Consider the following 14167-nt stretch of genomic DNA (forward strand, 5'->3'; position numbering starts at 1 on the left):
CGTTTTAGCCTTAACTTTGAAGAGCTCAGGGGAGAGTCCATGATGGACAGCTCTGTCCCTGCCCACCGTTTTATCCTCACAGTGACTGTGAGGGAGGCCAACTAGGTAAAGGAGTCCATTTAAAGTGATACCTCTCTTATACTTAGCAGAGAGAGAGAGAGAAGAAGAACTGTTCCTCTTCACCCCAGTGGGAAGTGCCGTCTTTTCCCATGGCATCTCTTGTGTCTTTCCAAAGACTGTTCAGCCCTTTCTTAACTAGGAGTTCCTCATGCAAGAAACTGTGGCCTAGACGCAGCATACCAGGGTGCACTGCCAACATGAGTGTACCACCCGGGCTGGAATTCGAACCCGTGACTCTCCAATTACTCCTAGACTAAGTCACTCTGGCTCTCACAGAATGAGCAGAAGAGCAACTTTAATAATCAGAGCCACCGTGAAACCTCCAGGGCCAGAAGCCACTGAATCCATGCCTGGCTTGTGGGCTTAGCTAATGTGGGAAAGTAGTGACTGGAGGGCAGCCCCAAATACCTTGGGGGGGGGGGTCAGAGCAGCTTTCCTATGAAGACAGGAAATAGAGTTTGGAGCTGCTCAGTTTAGAAAAAAAGACAAAAAAAGACTGAGGTTTATAAAGGCATGCAGGCTGTGGAGAGAGGAAGAGAGCACGTGCAAAGTGCCCCTCAACACTCTCTCTTTTGCAAAACTAGAACCAAGTGCCATCCGACAGAACTGAAAACATTACGTTCACCCGGGGAGGCAATGGGTTCAACCTTCCAAGGGCCCTTCACTCCTCTGCCTGATGGCCAGATGGTCACCTGCTTCTCCTTGCAGGAAGACACTGCCAGGAAACAGGTTTATTCACTTCTTGCACGTTTATCCCACCCTTTCTGCTTGTGAATCGGGCCACAGAGGAGGAGAGGAAAGGGTGAGCTGGGGCGAGAGGGGAGAAAAAGAATGGTGGAAAGGCAAGAACACCCGCTGGAAGACGGAGACTGAGAAGGAATCGGGGGCACTCCGAACCTTTCCCACACGATACCATCTTTCTGCCTGCCCTTGCCAAGAAAAACCAAGCGGAGAACCCTGGTTGGCCCAGACTGGCCTGGGAAAGAGTGGAGGGTGGCTGGCAAACTCTGGCGGTTGAAGCCCATATGGATATATAGGGGGGGAAAAATGAGAGGTTGATAGGGAGGAGGGAGAATCAGACTGTGGGCCCATCCAGGCTTGGATGCGTTTTGGGTGGGGCTCAACTCCCCCCACCACTTCCTCTCTGCTTTGGTTATTTTGGGGTTATTCCACACCAGTGCCATGGCAACCCATGAAGATTGACACCGCAGGCCAAGTCGTACTCCCAGGGGTAGACTTCTTGAACGGGCCACACACACACACACACACAGACACCCTCTGCTGCTGCGGGAGCCACGGAAAGCAAAGACCACTCAATGCACTCAAACACTGCCCTGTCATGAATATGTACAGTTTAGGCCTAGGTTAGCAGGTGGAGCCTGAACCAAACTAAGTCAGTAACGGAGAAGTGGCTTGCAGTTCCTAGCTGCAAGAATGTGAGTAAACAGACACAAAGATGGTTGTCTCTCCTCTGCTGGCCAGGAAGGACAGACAACAAGAATTACAACCCACTGGAGTGTTTAACACCTAGTTCTTACCCCTCCCAACTAGAGATCCATAGCTGCATTCCATCCCACTTGATCAGGCGCCCCTCAGTCTACTGAGGTGTTCAGCCTTCCAATGGGTTGCAATTCTTGTTGTCTAGGAACTGCAAGCCACTTCGCCGTTACTGACTTAGTTCGGTTCAGGCTTCACATGCTAGCCTAGGCCCAAACTGTACATATTCATGACATGCCCCCGCCCCCCAGAAGCGCAGCTTACCTGAGCAGAGTCAATCACAGCCACAATCATATTCAGCAGTTCCCCACTCCGTAGGGTCTCATCTGGAAACTGAAAGGGAGGTTGGAGACAGTATAGTGAAAGGAGCCTATATTTGTGTCCACTTCCAGACTGGCCCCGCCATCTTGGGCACCATCTCAACAACTCCAGTTGAACATTCACAACCCTGGCGATGATGAGAGGTCTTTAGAAGGCTATCTGAGGGCTTCCCTGGGGCTGCAGCAAGCCAAGGAAAGGAGCCAAAAGACAGGAGGCTGGGTGAAGCAATCCCCTCCCCACTGCTGAACTCTGAGGCCTCCTTGTTGGCCCAGCAACCTTGAACAAGTTGAGTGATCCAGTATGTAGAAATCACCATCGCCACAACCTTCAACTCATCAAGGGACGTCCAGCATGGATAACAGATATCAGATGCTGCTGAGCTCTCGCTATTACCCAGCCCCACAGATTTCAAGTTAAAATTCAGGCTCATAAAGTTCATAGAGTGTATGGTGAAGAGGGTCCCCTGGAATTTAACCCCACTGGCTCAATGATTCAGTATCTGTTAATTCGGTATCCACGAGGTTTTCCAAGAACCTAATCCCAGCAGATAACGAGAACTGATTGTACGTGTAAACTCCTGATACAAAATGGAAAGTCTGGTTGCTTTTTTATCTCCTGTCTCCTTCATTTCAGATAACACATCAACTGCTGCCCATGAAGTTACCTATTTTGTTGAGAGCATAAAGTCAACACCGCGTACGTGTGGAGCTTAATCCTCCCCATTCTGTACCAAACCAAAATCTATAACCTGCATACAGGTTGGGTTATACCTGCTGATTGGGTAAGAGGCACTTTTTCAAGTGGGTGCTCCTTTTTTTTTAGCAGGGGGAGAGTAAACTGGCCCTCCTCACCCTAGCACTGTCTGCTCTAGTGGCTGTCTGCTGGTATTCCTTGGCATCTTTTTAGATTGTGAGCCCTTTTGGGACAGGGAGCCATTTAGTTATTTGATTTTTCTCTGTAAACCGCTTTGTGAACTTGTAGTTGAAAAGCGGTATATAAATACTGTTAATAATAATAATAATAATAATAATACAGCAGACAAATGGAGCACACTTTTTTCCAGTTGTCTACTAGTCACAGGGAAGCCCCAGTTCACAGCAAATCTCTCCCCACCATTCCCAGTTCAGCTCCTGAGATTCCACCCGTCACCGCAACAACGGGCAGTTCATTCAAGTGGTAGAATTTAGCTCTTGATCGACCGGAGTGCGAGGCTGCCCCGTTTTCCCCGCATGACTGCAACGACGAAAGGGCCCTGGGAACTACGCCCGTCTCACAGCAGGGGGCACCACAGACCATAGCGCACCGTAGTGCATTCCGTGGGAGAGGCTGCCGGAGGGGGCTGCAAAGCAAAACGCAAGACAGCCCCGAGGACAAATCCAATTTGTTAGTGAGCCTTTTCCTTGGTCACAGAGGCATAAAAACGCAGCACTGCTCAAGAAAAGGACAGAAACCAAGTCAAGCGGGCAGCATAAGAGGGTATCAGCTAGGCAGCAAGCAGCCTGTTCTTGGAGACATGATTCGTGTCTGCTTGTGCTGGCTCAATGAGGGGACCCCCCCCAGGACAATAAGAAGGGAAAAAGAACTCCCCTTCCCACTTTCTCCACCCACTAGGCCTCCTTTCCTGAAACTTCCATCACATTTCTGCTCCCCATCCACTTAAGCTGCCCTTGTTCTCAACTAAAAGCCACAGAGTCCCTAGGCCCAGCTGCTCCAGGCCCCTAATTATGTGGGGTGCCGCTTTCTGTGCCCTCTCAAGCACCACAACATGCTTTTCGAGATGGGGCGCCATTCCTGCCCCTACCCCGCCCCTGCCAGGACTGGCTGAAGCGGAGCGAATGCTGTACATCGGTTTCGAGACATTCTTGCAGCCTCTCGAGGCCCGGCAGATCCAAGAGAGCAGAGCCAAGCCTGGCAAGAAAAGGAGCTCATCCTGGCTCCTGCACCAAGGGGAGGCAACGCTCAGGTGGATGTGGGGCACCTGGGCAATGCCTCCTGCAAAAGCAGCCTCGCCGCCCAGGCTCTTGGCGGCCAGCTGAGCGACGGAAGCTATAAAACGTGCCATTAAAACTGACGGCCGGAGGAGAACGTGCAACGCAAACCTCTCCCGAGCCCGGCCAAGTCCAGAGATGACGACGCCAGGGCTGGGAACCATATGTGATCGCTCAACGAGCATGTGAGGAGGGCTCGGGGGAGAAGCACAGAAACAAGGCTCCAGAAAGGAAGGCAAAGGGAATTAGAGGCTTGGAAGGCACCCCCGTCCTGCAAAGGAAGGCAGTCACCAGCCCCAGGGCCTGCTCCCGAGGAAGGCCGCAGAGCCTCTGTGATGAGCTTCTAATTGACCAAGTGCCTTTCGCTGCCATGCCCCCCCCACATGCTACAGAGAGACTCCGTTGCCTCCTGAAGTACAAATCAAGGGGGCAGCGAACACTTGCCAAAGCAGGGGAGTGAGCCAGGCAGGAGGGAGATTGTGTGGGTGGCTTAGCCAGTTTGCTCTCCCCCAGTATGTTTGGTTCAGCCACCTGCTGAGTGCATTCAACGGCCCGCCTAGCTCGGTGAACACAGAGCGGCAGTGGCTCCCTTGAGTTCCAGACACGGGGCCGGCCGCTTTCCCAGCCTCACCCAGACAGGCTGCCAGGAACTGAACCCAGGACCTGCTGGCTGCAAAAGCAGGAGCTCTGCCAGTCCTTCCCTGTTCTCTAGAGAGGAGACAGGAGTGCTTTCAGGGCGTCATTGGTACTCCCCAGCACCGTTTTCAGAGCTTACCCCCAGCTAAGTGTCATTTTTGTGCTGGGGCTTGCAACCCTGCAAACACAGGGATAACAATAATCACCTGCGACGTGAAGAAGGCACTACAAAAATGCCAGGATTTTTATTTCCCCTCCCCCCCACGTAATCAGGAGGTTGGACAAGTGACAAGCCCCTTTACGGCTCCGGTCCAGGGTATTTGAGGGACCACCTCCTTCCCTACAATCCTGCCCGTGCTCTTAGATCATCTGGGGGGCGGCCTTTTGACTGTGCCGCCACTAAGAGATGTGAGAGGGGCGGCGGCCAGGAAGAGGGCCTTCTCGGTGGTGGCCCCCGAACTGTGGAATGCCCTCCCCTTAGAACTGCTCCCTCGTTGCTAACGTTTCGGCGTGGACTGAAGACCTTTTTATTTTAAAAAGCTTTTAATTGTCGACAGGCTGGCTGGCGTTCTTACTTTTTATATGAAAATCCACGGGGTTTGTTTGTTTTTAGTTTTTTTTTAATTATTGTAAATGGTTTTTTAATGTATTTTTAAGGTGTTTGTAAGCCGCCTTGTGTGCCTGCTGGGCAAAAAGGCGGGGTATAAATTAATAAAATAATATATAATAATAAATAAGAGTCCTTGCCGACTGACCCCAACACACCCTGACCACCCCGGGAAGTCCCAACAAACCTTTGGTGCTCTCACCTCGGTGTAGATGGAAGGGGTGAGGTAACAGAGCAGCCGGACATCATCTTCCTGGCAGGCCTTCATGTCCATCATCAGGCAAGTGTGCAGGTCACCCAGCTGCGTGGCCTGGGCAAAGGACTCATAGAGGTTCATCTTCCCGGCTGCAGCTTTGCTAAAAGGGAGCGCAAGGTTGAGTGAGCAAGGTGAAGGGAGAGCTGCTCCTCGGGGCGAACCAGAGTGCAGGGAGACTTGGACCTCTGGGACGGCCTGCCTCAAAGTCATGGGGCATTTAGAGCAATGGCTGATGGGGTGAGCTGCGTGGCCCCCCCGGTTCGAATCACCCAACATTGGCCGCAATCTTAATTGTGGCAAGTCACTCTCCCTCAGTTGTAACCCCTTTCCAAAGGGAGATCACAGAGTTACAGTCTAGGACAGGGGTGCCCAAACCCCGGTCTGGGGCCACATGCGGCCCTCAAGGCCTCTCAATGCGGCCCTCAGGGAGCCCCCAGTCTCCAATGAGCCTCAGGCCCTCCGGAGATTTGTTGGAGCCTGCGCTAGCCCAACGCAACAGCTCTCAGCGTAAGGGTGGCTGTTTGACCTCTCGCGTGAGCTGTGGGATGAGGGCTTCCTCCACTGCTTGCTGTTTCACGTCTGTGATGCAGTAGCGGCAGCAAAGGAAAGGCCAGCCTTGCTTTGTGCAAGGCCTTTTATAGACCTTGAGCTATTGCAAGACCTTCATGCATTCATATGTTCATCTTTAATATATTCATTTATGTAAAGTAATGCAAATTTATTCAAATTTTAAATGTAAATTAATTCTTTTTTTTTTCCCAGCCCCAAACACAGTGTCAGAGAGACGATGTGGCCCTCCTGCCAAAAACTTTGGACACCCCTGGTCTAGGACAACCCTTAAGAGATGTTTTTGAATGTTCAGGAAAGAGCAGGCTACAATGATCATCATCATTACTGTTTCAGCCAGGAAGGGCTCGATGACCCTAGATGACATCTAGATGTCTAGATGACCTCCAAGAACCTTCCCAACAGCATTCCATGATGGTATGAAAAATGGCACATGCCTGCCTGCTTTCTAGCTCCCAAATCAGTTCCCACGGCGACCCTTTGCAGGAGTGTCGTGAATATGTACATGTTAGGCCTTGGTTAGCATGTGGAGCCTGAACCAAACTAAGTCAGTGACGGAGAAGTGGCTCGCAGTTCCTGGCTGCAAGAATGTGACTAAACAACACCCAAAGATTGTTGTCTCTCCTCTGCTGGCCAGAAAGGACAGACAACAAGAATTACAACCCACTGGAATGTAGCACCTTTGCAGACAGAACATCGCCTTATCAAGCTGATGAAATGCAGCTGTGGATCTCCAGTTGGGAGGGGTAAGAACTAGGAGGACTAGCAACCAGACCCACTTCTAGAAGGTTCTGTCCTCAAAAGTTTCTGACTGGACAGTCTAAATAAGTATGAAGTCACCTCAGTGCTATTAGCATGAGAAGTATAATAATGAGGCCAAAGGGTGGGTCTGGCCCCTTCTTGGACAGAGGTTTTGGGTGCAACATCCTACGCGCGGTGAGCTCCATTGTCCAACATGGGCATCTGGCCTCACAGGTAGCCTGGAGCTAAAAAATCTACAAGAAGCTGACCCGGGTGAGAGATAGGGATTAATAGAGATAGCCAGTTAGCTTTATTATTGTATTGCTGATATGTTTCCTAGATGTTTATTCCTCTAGCATTTGCTGCCATGTAACCTTATGTACTTAATACACTAAAATCTCTTTTACCAAGTTGTTTCATTGTCTGTTGGGGACAAAGGTTCAGGATCCTGCCTAGCCGTTCAGCAAGCTACCAAGTGCTCATTGAGGTCTAGTAACTTGAGGACAGTAGCTTTAATTGGAAAAAGCGCTCAGTGCCTGCAAGGGATAAAGTTAAGCCTAGAGGGTCTCAGCGTCCTTGGACTGAGACACTAGCACATACAGGGTGGTGACAGTACTATTGAACAGGGGGCCTTAAGGGCTTTAGGGTTCGAGAACCAAGAACTCTGAGCACCCCAAACCCCCCCTTAAGGTTGCGACAAGGAGGTTCCCTCATACCTCCTGCGCTTCTTCACAAGTGCCTCCCCTGGCTGTCTCACCTGGCTTTTAAATAGTAGAGGAGGTGGTAGCCAATCTTGGGCTGCTTCTGGTAGAGCTCGGACAAGAGATCCAGCAGCACAGAGAAGCTGCTGTTATCCTCCTGCATCTGGCACAGGTTCCTGGATGGTTGGGGGGGGAGAAAGAGAGACCGGGTTGTGTTCAAAGGGACTCACGAGCCAGGCAGCTTCTATCTTTGCACCCGCCTCCCTCCACTCTGGGAAGCTTCAGGGGCAGAAGGGAGGGACCGGAGGAGGTGGGCTGAAAGTGAGGGACTTACCTAAATATTAGGTAAAGCGGCTTCCCCACAGATTCCTCCAGAGACCTGCGCAGGAACAAAAACAGCCAGGTAGATGGGGGCGTCCGCTCAGGAACACTGGGCATTCCAGAGCTCCCAACAGATGGACACAACCCAACTCTGGGGCAAGTTGTTGTTGTTGTTGTTATTATTATTATTATTATTATTATTATTAATAACAGTATTTATATACCGCTTTTCAACTAAAAGTTCACAAAGCGGTTTACAGAGAAAAAAATCAAATAACTAAATGGCTCCCTGTCCCAGAAGGGCTCACAATCTAAAAAGATGCAAAAGAATACCAGCAGACAGCCACTAGAACAGACACTGCTGGGGTGAGGAGGGCCAGTTACTCTCCCCCTGCTAAAAAAAGGAGCACCCACTTGTAAAAGTGCCTCTTACCCAATCAGCAGGGGGTTAAAGTTGCACTGTTTATGCCAACGGGGATTTTTGTTTTCACTTTTGACACCTTGCAGGGAATGGGTTCCCTTATCTGCCTGTCTGCCGTGGAGGCCACATTCACTGCAGAGGATTCTGGGGCATACTATAAACTTAGGCTCAGAGGGAGTGGTCCTAATGCCTGGGCTGTGCCACTTGGAAGTTGGGGAGGGGGGGAACCAAGGAAACAGCACACCAAGGAGAAGTAGCCTAGCTCAGCCTTCTCCCGTTTGCCTACGCAGACAGATTTTTGTTGCGTGCATCTTTTCGTGATGCGATGGAGCGTTCCTGGATGGAATCCCCAACTACAGTCTGAAGTGGCATGGTCCAGCAGGGCTATGTTTCAGGGGCTGTCTTCGTGGCGCCCTCTATTCAACATGGGGGTGGCACCTTGGATCAGTGGTATCTTCTGCTTCTCCCACTGCCATTTTTTCCAACGCCACCCCCGACACAAGTGTTTTGCCAGGGCATTGTGAGGAAAATGGCATTGGGTAGCAAAATTGCTAGGCTCAGCCGCCTTGAGTCCCTTCGGGGAGAAAGGCGGGGTAAAAATAAAGTTATTATTATTATTATTATTATTTCAGTCCTCCCCGTGGAGGCCCTGGAGACAGGCAGGGGACCCTGCCAGGATGTCAGGACCTCAGCAGCCGCCCAAAGGAACCAGGCCTGCAACCCAGACACCGGTGGATCTCCCCCTCAGCGAGAGAACAGGGTCCAAGTAAACAGAAGGAAGAGTCCCAGGCCCCTGACACTGTCTTTGCCATTGAGGGTCGGCACCCATCAAGTTCACTGCGTGGAAGGCGCTGCTCTGTGTACAAGCAGGGCAGGAGAACCAGAGAGAACGTGGGACGCCTGGCGCGAAAGGCAAAAAAGCAGACCCTTACTCTTCTGTGATTTCTTCTGGCAGGACCTCCCCACGGAAGTGAGCCTTGAACAGCTCCTGCAGGCAGGAAGCCAGGACCGACAGCTGCTCTTGGTCGAAATCCTCCTGTGGGGGAGGGGGGCACAGAGAGGGATGCTGGGGGACTGCGCTGAGCAGAGAGCCAGAGGGCTCAAGCGCAGGAGCTGCTACGGAGCCCTCAGACTCCCTTGCTGAGGACCCCCAAACCTTTTGTGAGCCCCCCCACCTCCACCCCATTCCTGCACCACACGGAGCGTGTCAGCTGGGACTGCGGCGCTTCCGGGAGCAGCAGAGTTTACCTCCAGGACTTGGTCCACGATTTCCTGCATGACCTCGCACTGCGCTTCTGTGTCACTGCAGCCCGAAAACAAGAGGAAATCCAAGTTAGGAAGGGGGGGGAGATAAAAGCAAGAGAAGCAAAACATGGGGGTGGGGGGGCTTTACATATGGAGCGAGTTCACAGGAGAATGGCTGGCGTGGAAGTGTTCACGAGGACCATGGATTGAAGCCATTGCGGGCTGACAGGCCAGCCACGCTGCCTCTAGCCATCAACTTGCAGACCGGAATTTTGCCCGGAACACACAGAATTTAGCACAAGTGCAGGAGACTTTGGCTATTACATTTAAAAAAGGGAAGTTTCCAGCCCTTATAGCAGAAAAGGTTGGCTTGAAAAGCGTGTGGACCGCATCTGGAAAGAACCTCGGAGTCAAATGCTGCCCCCACTTATCTTAAAAGCCTTATTTATTACAGGGCTGGCAGTACACATGTGCCTGATCTCGTCTGATCTCGGAAGCTAAGCAGGGCCAGGTCTGGTCAGTACTTGGATGGGAGACTGCCTGGGCATACCGGGTGCTGTAGGCTTCTACCATGATCTCGGAAGCTAAGCAGGGTCAGACCTGGTTAGTACTTGGATGGGAGACCGCCTGGGAATACCGGGTGCCGTAGGCTTATACCATAGTCTTTCAAGACTGAAGGTTGCCAATCAACCATTTGGCAGTACGATCCTAGGCATGTCTACTCAGAAACAAGCCACGCTGAGTTCAATGGAGCTCGCTTCCAGGTAAGTTTGTACAGGATTGTAGCCCTATGACATTCCAACCAAACCGCCCCCTGCTTTCGGCTCTTGTTGAGAGGCTGGGAAATAAACACTAAACGTTTCAGAAGAGGGTCCTGAAACAAGAAGCTCCCTGTGAGCCAGGCCAGCAAGCAGGCAAGTCTCAGCCACGGGCACCCCCCAACCAACCCCCGGTGCTGTAATTCTCTCCTCCCGTCCAGCTTTCCTTTTTTTCTTTTTTTAAAGCATCCCAAGGGCTCTGTGGAAAACAAGGCTATTAAATGCACTTAGTCATGACAGGCTTAATTGATTGAGTGTGCTGGGCCAAAGGCCTTCGGTCGCCACAGCCAGTATTAAAACACAACGGCGGGTGGCACGATTCCAAGGAGAGGGGACGGCACTGCACGGACTCAAAGGCCGCTCAGACTAACAGATGAGAACTCCCTGTACATGTCACAGCAGAGAACGCACTAGGACAGGAGGCCCTGGGCTGGAGAACCTCGCAGGGTCAATCAACCTCCCCCCCCCGTTAGACTTGGAGAAGCTGCTTCACTGTAAGACCCAGAGCCATGGGGGAAGACGGCTGCCTGCACAAGTCCCGAAAGCACCTGGTGGGCCACTAAGAACCAGGGAGTAGGACTAGATGGGCCTTCATGGTCTGATCCAGTAGGGCTTTCCTTATGCCGTCAGCCATGATAGTTAGCAGTGAGACCTCACTGCTTCTGGTTTCATGGCCTCCCCAAAGTCCAGGATGTTGGACTAGATGGGCCTTGGGCCTGATCCACCTGGGCTCATAGGGTTGCACAGAGATATCTGGAGTGCGGCCAACAATTGCAAAACAAAAATGGCATTCATAAAAAAAAAAATATTCCAGGACTGGTGCACAGCGCCCATGAACATTGCCAACCAGAAACTACACGCAAGGCTATAAACATCAACCTGTTGGAATGGTGGGGTAAATACGCAGGAAATAAATGAGACTGGGAAGAGAGAGAGAACGAACATGAACATCAACAGTTATAGGGTCAATACCCCACTGTCCCAGGTGTCTGAAGCATTCTCCAGCTTTAAAGGAGGCACCTCCTGTCCGACTGCTGTGATAGCCGAATAGACAATGGCTCCTGCATCCAGAGGACACAGCGGTCCCACCAGAATGCTGAACTTTCTTAGGAGGAACCGCTTAGGTTACAGCAGGGGTACTCAAACCCCAGCCCGGGGGCCATTTGCGGCCCTCGGGGGCTCTCAATCTGGCCCGCGGGGAGCCCCCAGTCTTTAATGAGCCTATGGCCCTCCAGAGACTTGCTAGAGCCCATGCTGGCCCAACACAACTGCTCTCAGCATGAGGACAACTATTCGACCTCTCACCTGAGCCATGGGATGAGGGCTTCCTCCACTACTTGCTGTTTCATATCTGTGATGCAGCAGTGGCAGTGAAGGAAAGGCTGGTCTTGCTTTGTGCCACGCCTTTTATAGGCCTTGAGCTACTGCGAGACCTTCATTCATTCATATAAGTTCCATCTCCAATACATTCATTTATGTAAATTTATTCAAATTTGAAATGTAAATTAATTCTTTTTTTTTTTTCTGGCCCCCAACACAGTGTCAGAGAGATGATGTGGCCCTCCTGCCAAAAACTTTGGACACCCCTGGGTTACAGGAAGGTACAAACCCAGGGAAGAAAAATGGGGGGAGGAAATCAGGGAGTTCCACCACAGTTCCCTTTAAAATTCTTAAGCGCCAGAAGGTTACTTTTAAAAACCAAGGGGGAACAATTCCTACAGCCTGCAGTCTTCAATGGAGTCCTTCAGTAGGGCTCCAGAGATACTCACAGCAAACTGCTAGCCCTGATCAAGAATCAACAGCCAGCGTGCCAGGCTGAAAAGGCCACCTTGTGAACCCTGCTGAACCACGATCACAAAACGGAGAGTCAATCTTCAGGGGCGACGGACAGGAGGGGAAAGCCGTTGCCCCTTTCACGCCTAATTGTGAGCGCTCAGAGGCATTAATGCACACAGAAATGCAGGCCTATGAGGACTTTGGGTCTTGCGGCATCAGGGGTCACTTGGGTTGCAAGAGAGATCAAAATGATACATGAGCGGGTGTCGCGTAAAGAACCACCCGCAGCTTGTTACCAACCTCCCTTTTTGCAGCTGCAAGACTTTATCCTTCAGGCTCTCGTCCAACTGGTCCAGGAAAGGCGTGATATCGACGGGCTCCTCAACAACAGCTTCTTTGATTGGGTGAAACCGGAATTCCCTCTTTTTTCCTGTGGGGGGTGGGTGGGTGGAAGACAAGGTTCAACGTCAACAAGCCCAGGAATGAACCAACGCAGGACCACACGCCCTGTGATTTTTTTTTTATAAAAAATCTAAATAGATTGTCCTTTTCACGTGGAGTTGAACAGGGAAGCCACTCTAACAGCCAGTGAGCCCAATTCTATGCATGTCTACTCAGAAGTTGCATTTCTACTAGAAGACTTACTCCCAAGGCAAGTGTGTTTAGGATTGCAACCGGTGTTGACCACCACAAAGCATGAAATGAATACATTCAGCATGCAGGTGGAACGGGGGGGCTCTACTGCAACGAAAGAATCTCCACCTGCAGAAAGGTATGCTGCCAAAGACAGTCCTTCTCCTGGAGTGGCAATGCTCCCTATGGAGGGAATCTTCCTTCTATGGATTCAATCCCATGAGCTCCCAACCTGCAGAAAGCACAAGCTGCGGGGGGGGGGGGGGAAGAGAGAGAATGCCAGGCCGAATGCTTCTCTCCAGTCATTAAAAGGGCTGCCAGGAATTCTGCTCACAGGGCAGGAACAGTGAGGTCACCGTCATTACTCGAGGGACTCCCCCGACCGTCACATTTCCTACCCCATCGCATCAGGCATTGTGCTCCGGAGTTGCCATCTGGGCTGGAGAGGGCACAGAGTGTTCTGTCTGGGAGCCAAGTGCGTCTCTCTCTCCCGGTACAGAGAGGACGGCACAGGCTCCCTCGGCCACCTCTAGCCACCAGGCAGAAGCAAAACAGAACATCGGCACACCTGGCCCCGGTCACGTTAACAATGCCACGCGCCTGAGGCTCCCAAGGAAACAGGTGCATTTCGCCGGGGGGGGGGCGGCGCTAAGCTCTTGGGGCAAAAACAGCTCTGTGGGGCCCTGCGCGGACTTAATGACCAGCGCTTACGCAGGTTTGACTCCAGGAAGGCAAAGGCCAGAGTGGGAAGACATCACAAACTGAGAAGTCAGGCATAGGCCCAGCCAAGCCTACAGAGGCCTGATTTCCGGAGAGTCGGGCAAAGCACAGCACACGGAGGAGACTTGGCCTTGAGGAGCTAGCTCGGGATTTGGGGCTTTCTCCCCTTCTGAGTAAAGGAGCACCTTCCGAAACGATGCCTCCCTTACATTCAGCAGGAAGCGCAACTGTCTCTGTCCACCCCAGTGCTGCTTCCCTCCCAGGGGCTATTTGCTAGCAACCCCCTTGTGTTTTGTTTTTTTTTAACTGTGAGCTCTACCTCTCTTGCCTTTGGCAAACCTTCTTTTGGTCTACAGATGTTCTGTCCACAATAAAAGTTATACTGCCTGATGGTTCTCAAACTGGCTTGCGCAGTGTGACTCCCCTGCCAAAAAAATGGCTTTACATTCCCTATACACCCCCCCCCCCCGCGGGTGCAAGCTCAACAAAGGTTCCATTGCATGCTTGGGGTCTTCACAAGCGCTAAGGCACAAAACCATGGTTAGCACTAACCACGGTTGGGTCAATTCTGTAGTTTTAGCAGAAAACTCCTTTTCAAAAGTGATTTCCGCTGACGATACAGAATTGACCCAACCATGGTTTGTGCTAACCGTGATTTGGGCCTTAACCATGGTTAAGATCCCAAGCATGCAACAGAAACTTAGTTGAGCTTGCTCTCATCCCACCTACCTTGTTGTATGTGCAAGACACCTTGTTCTACAGGTGGGGAGGCAGGGTACAAAGCGGTGGGGAGAGAGCT

General features: G+C 51.5%; 1 protein-coding gene across 1 annotated transcript in view; it reads right to left on the reverse strand.

The window, feature by feature from the left end:
• INTS3 (integrator complex subunit 3) overlaps positions 1-14167 on the reverse strand; it is a 64359-nt gene that overhangs the window by 12415 nt on the left and 37777 nt on the right. Inside the window, 7 exon segments of the mRNA XM_066610271.1 lie at positions 1882-1950; positions 5372-5525; positions 7491-7610; positions 7769-7813; positions 9109-9212; positions 9425-9479; positions 12316-12445. Of these exon segments, the coding sequence (XP_066466368.1) occupies positions 1882-1950; positions 5372-5525; positions 7491-7610; positions 7769-7813; positions 9109-9212; positions 9425-9479; positions 12316-12445 (677 nt within the window).

This window comes from Tiliqua scincoides, chromosome 15 (assembly GCF_035046505.1).
Source record: "Tiliqua scincoides isolate rTilSci1 chromosome 15, rTilSci1.hap2, whole genome shotgun sequence".
NCBI classification, from domain to species: Eukaryota; Metazoa; Chordata; class Lepidosauria; order Squamata; family Scincidae; genus Tiliqua; species Tiliqua scincoides.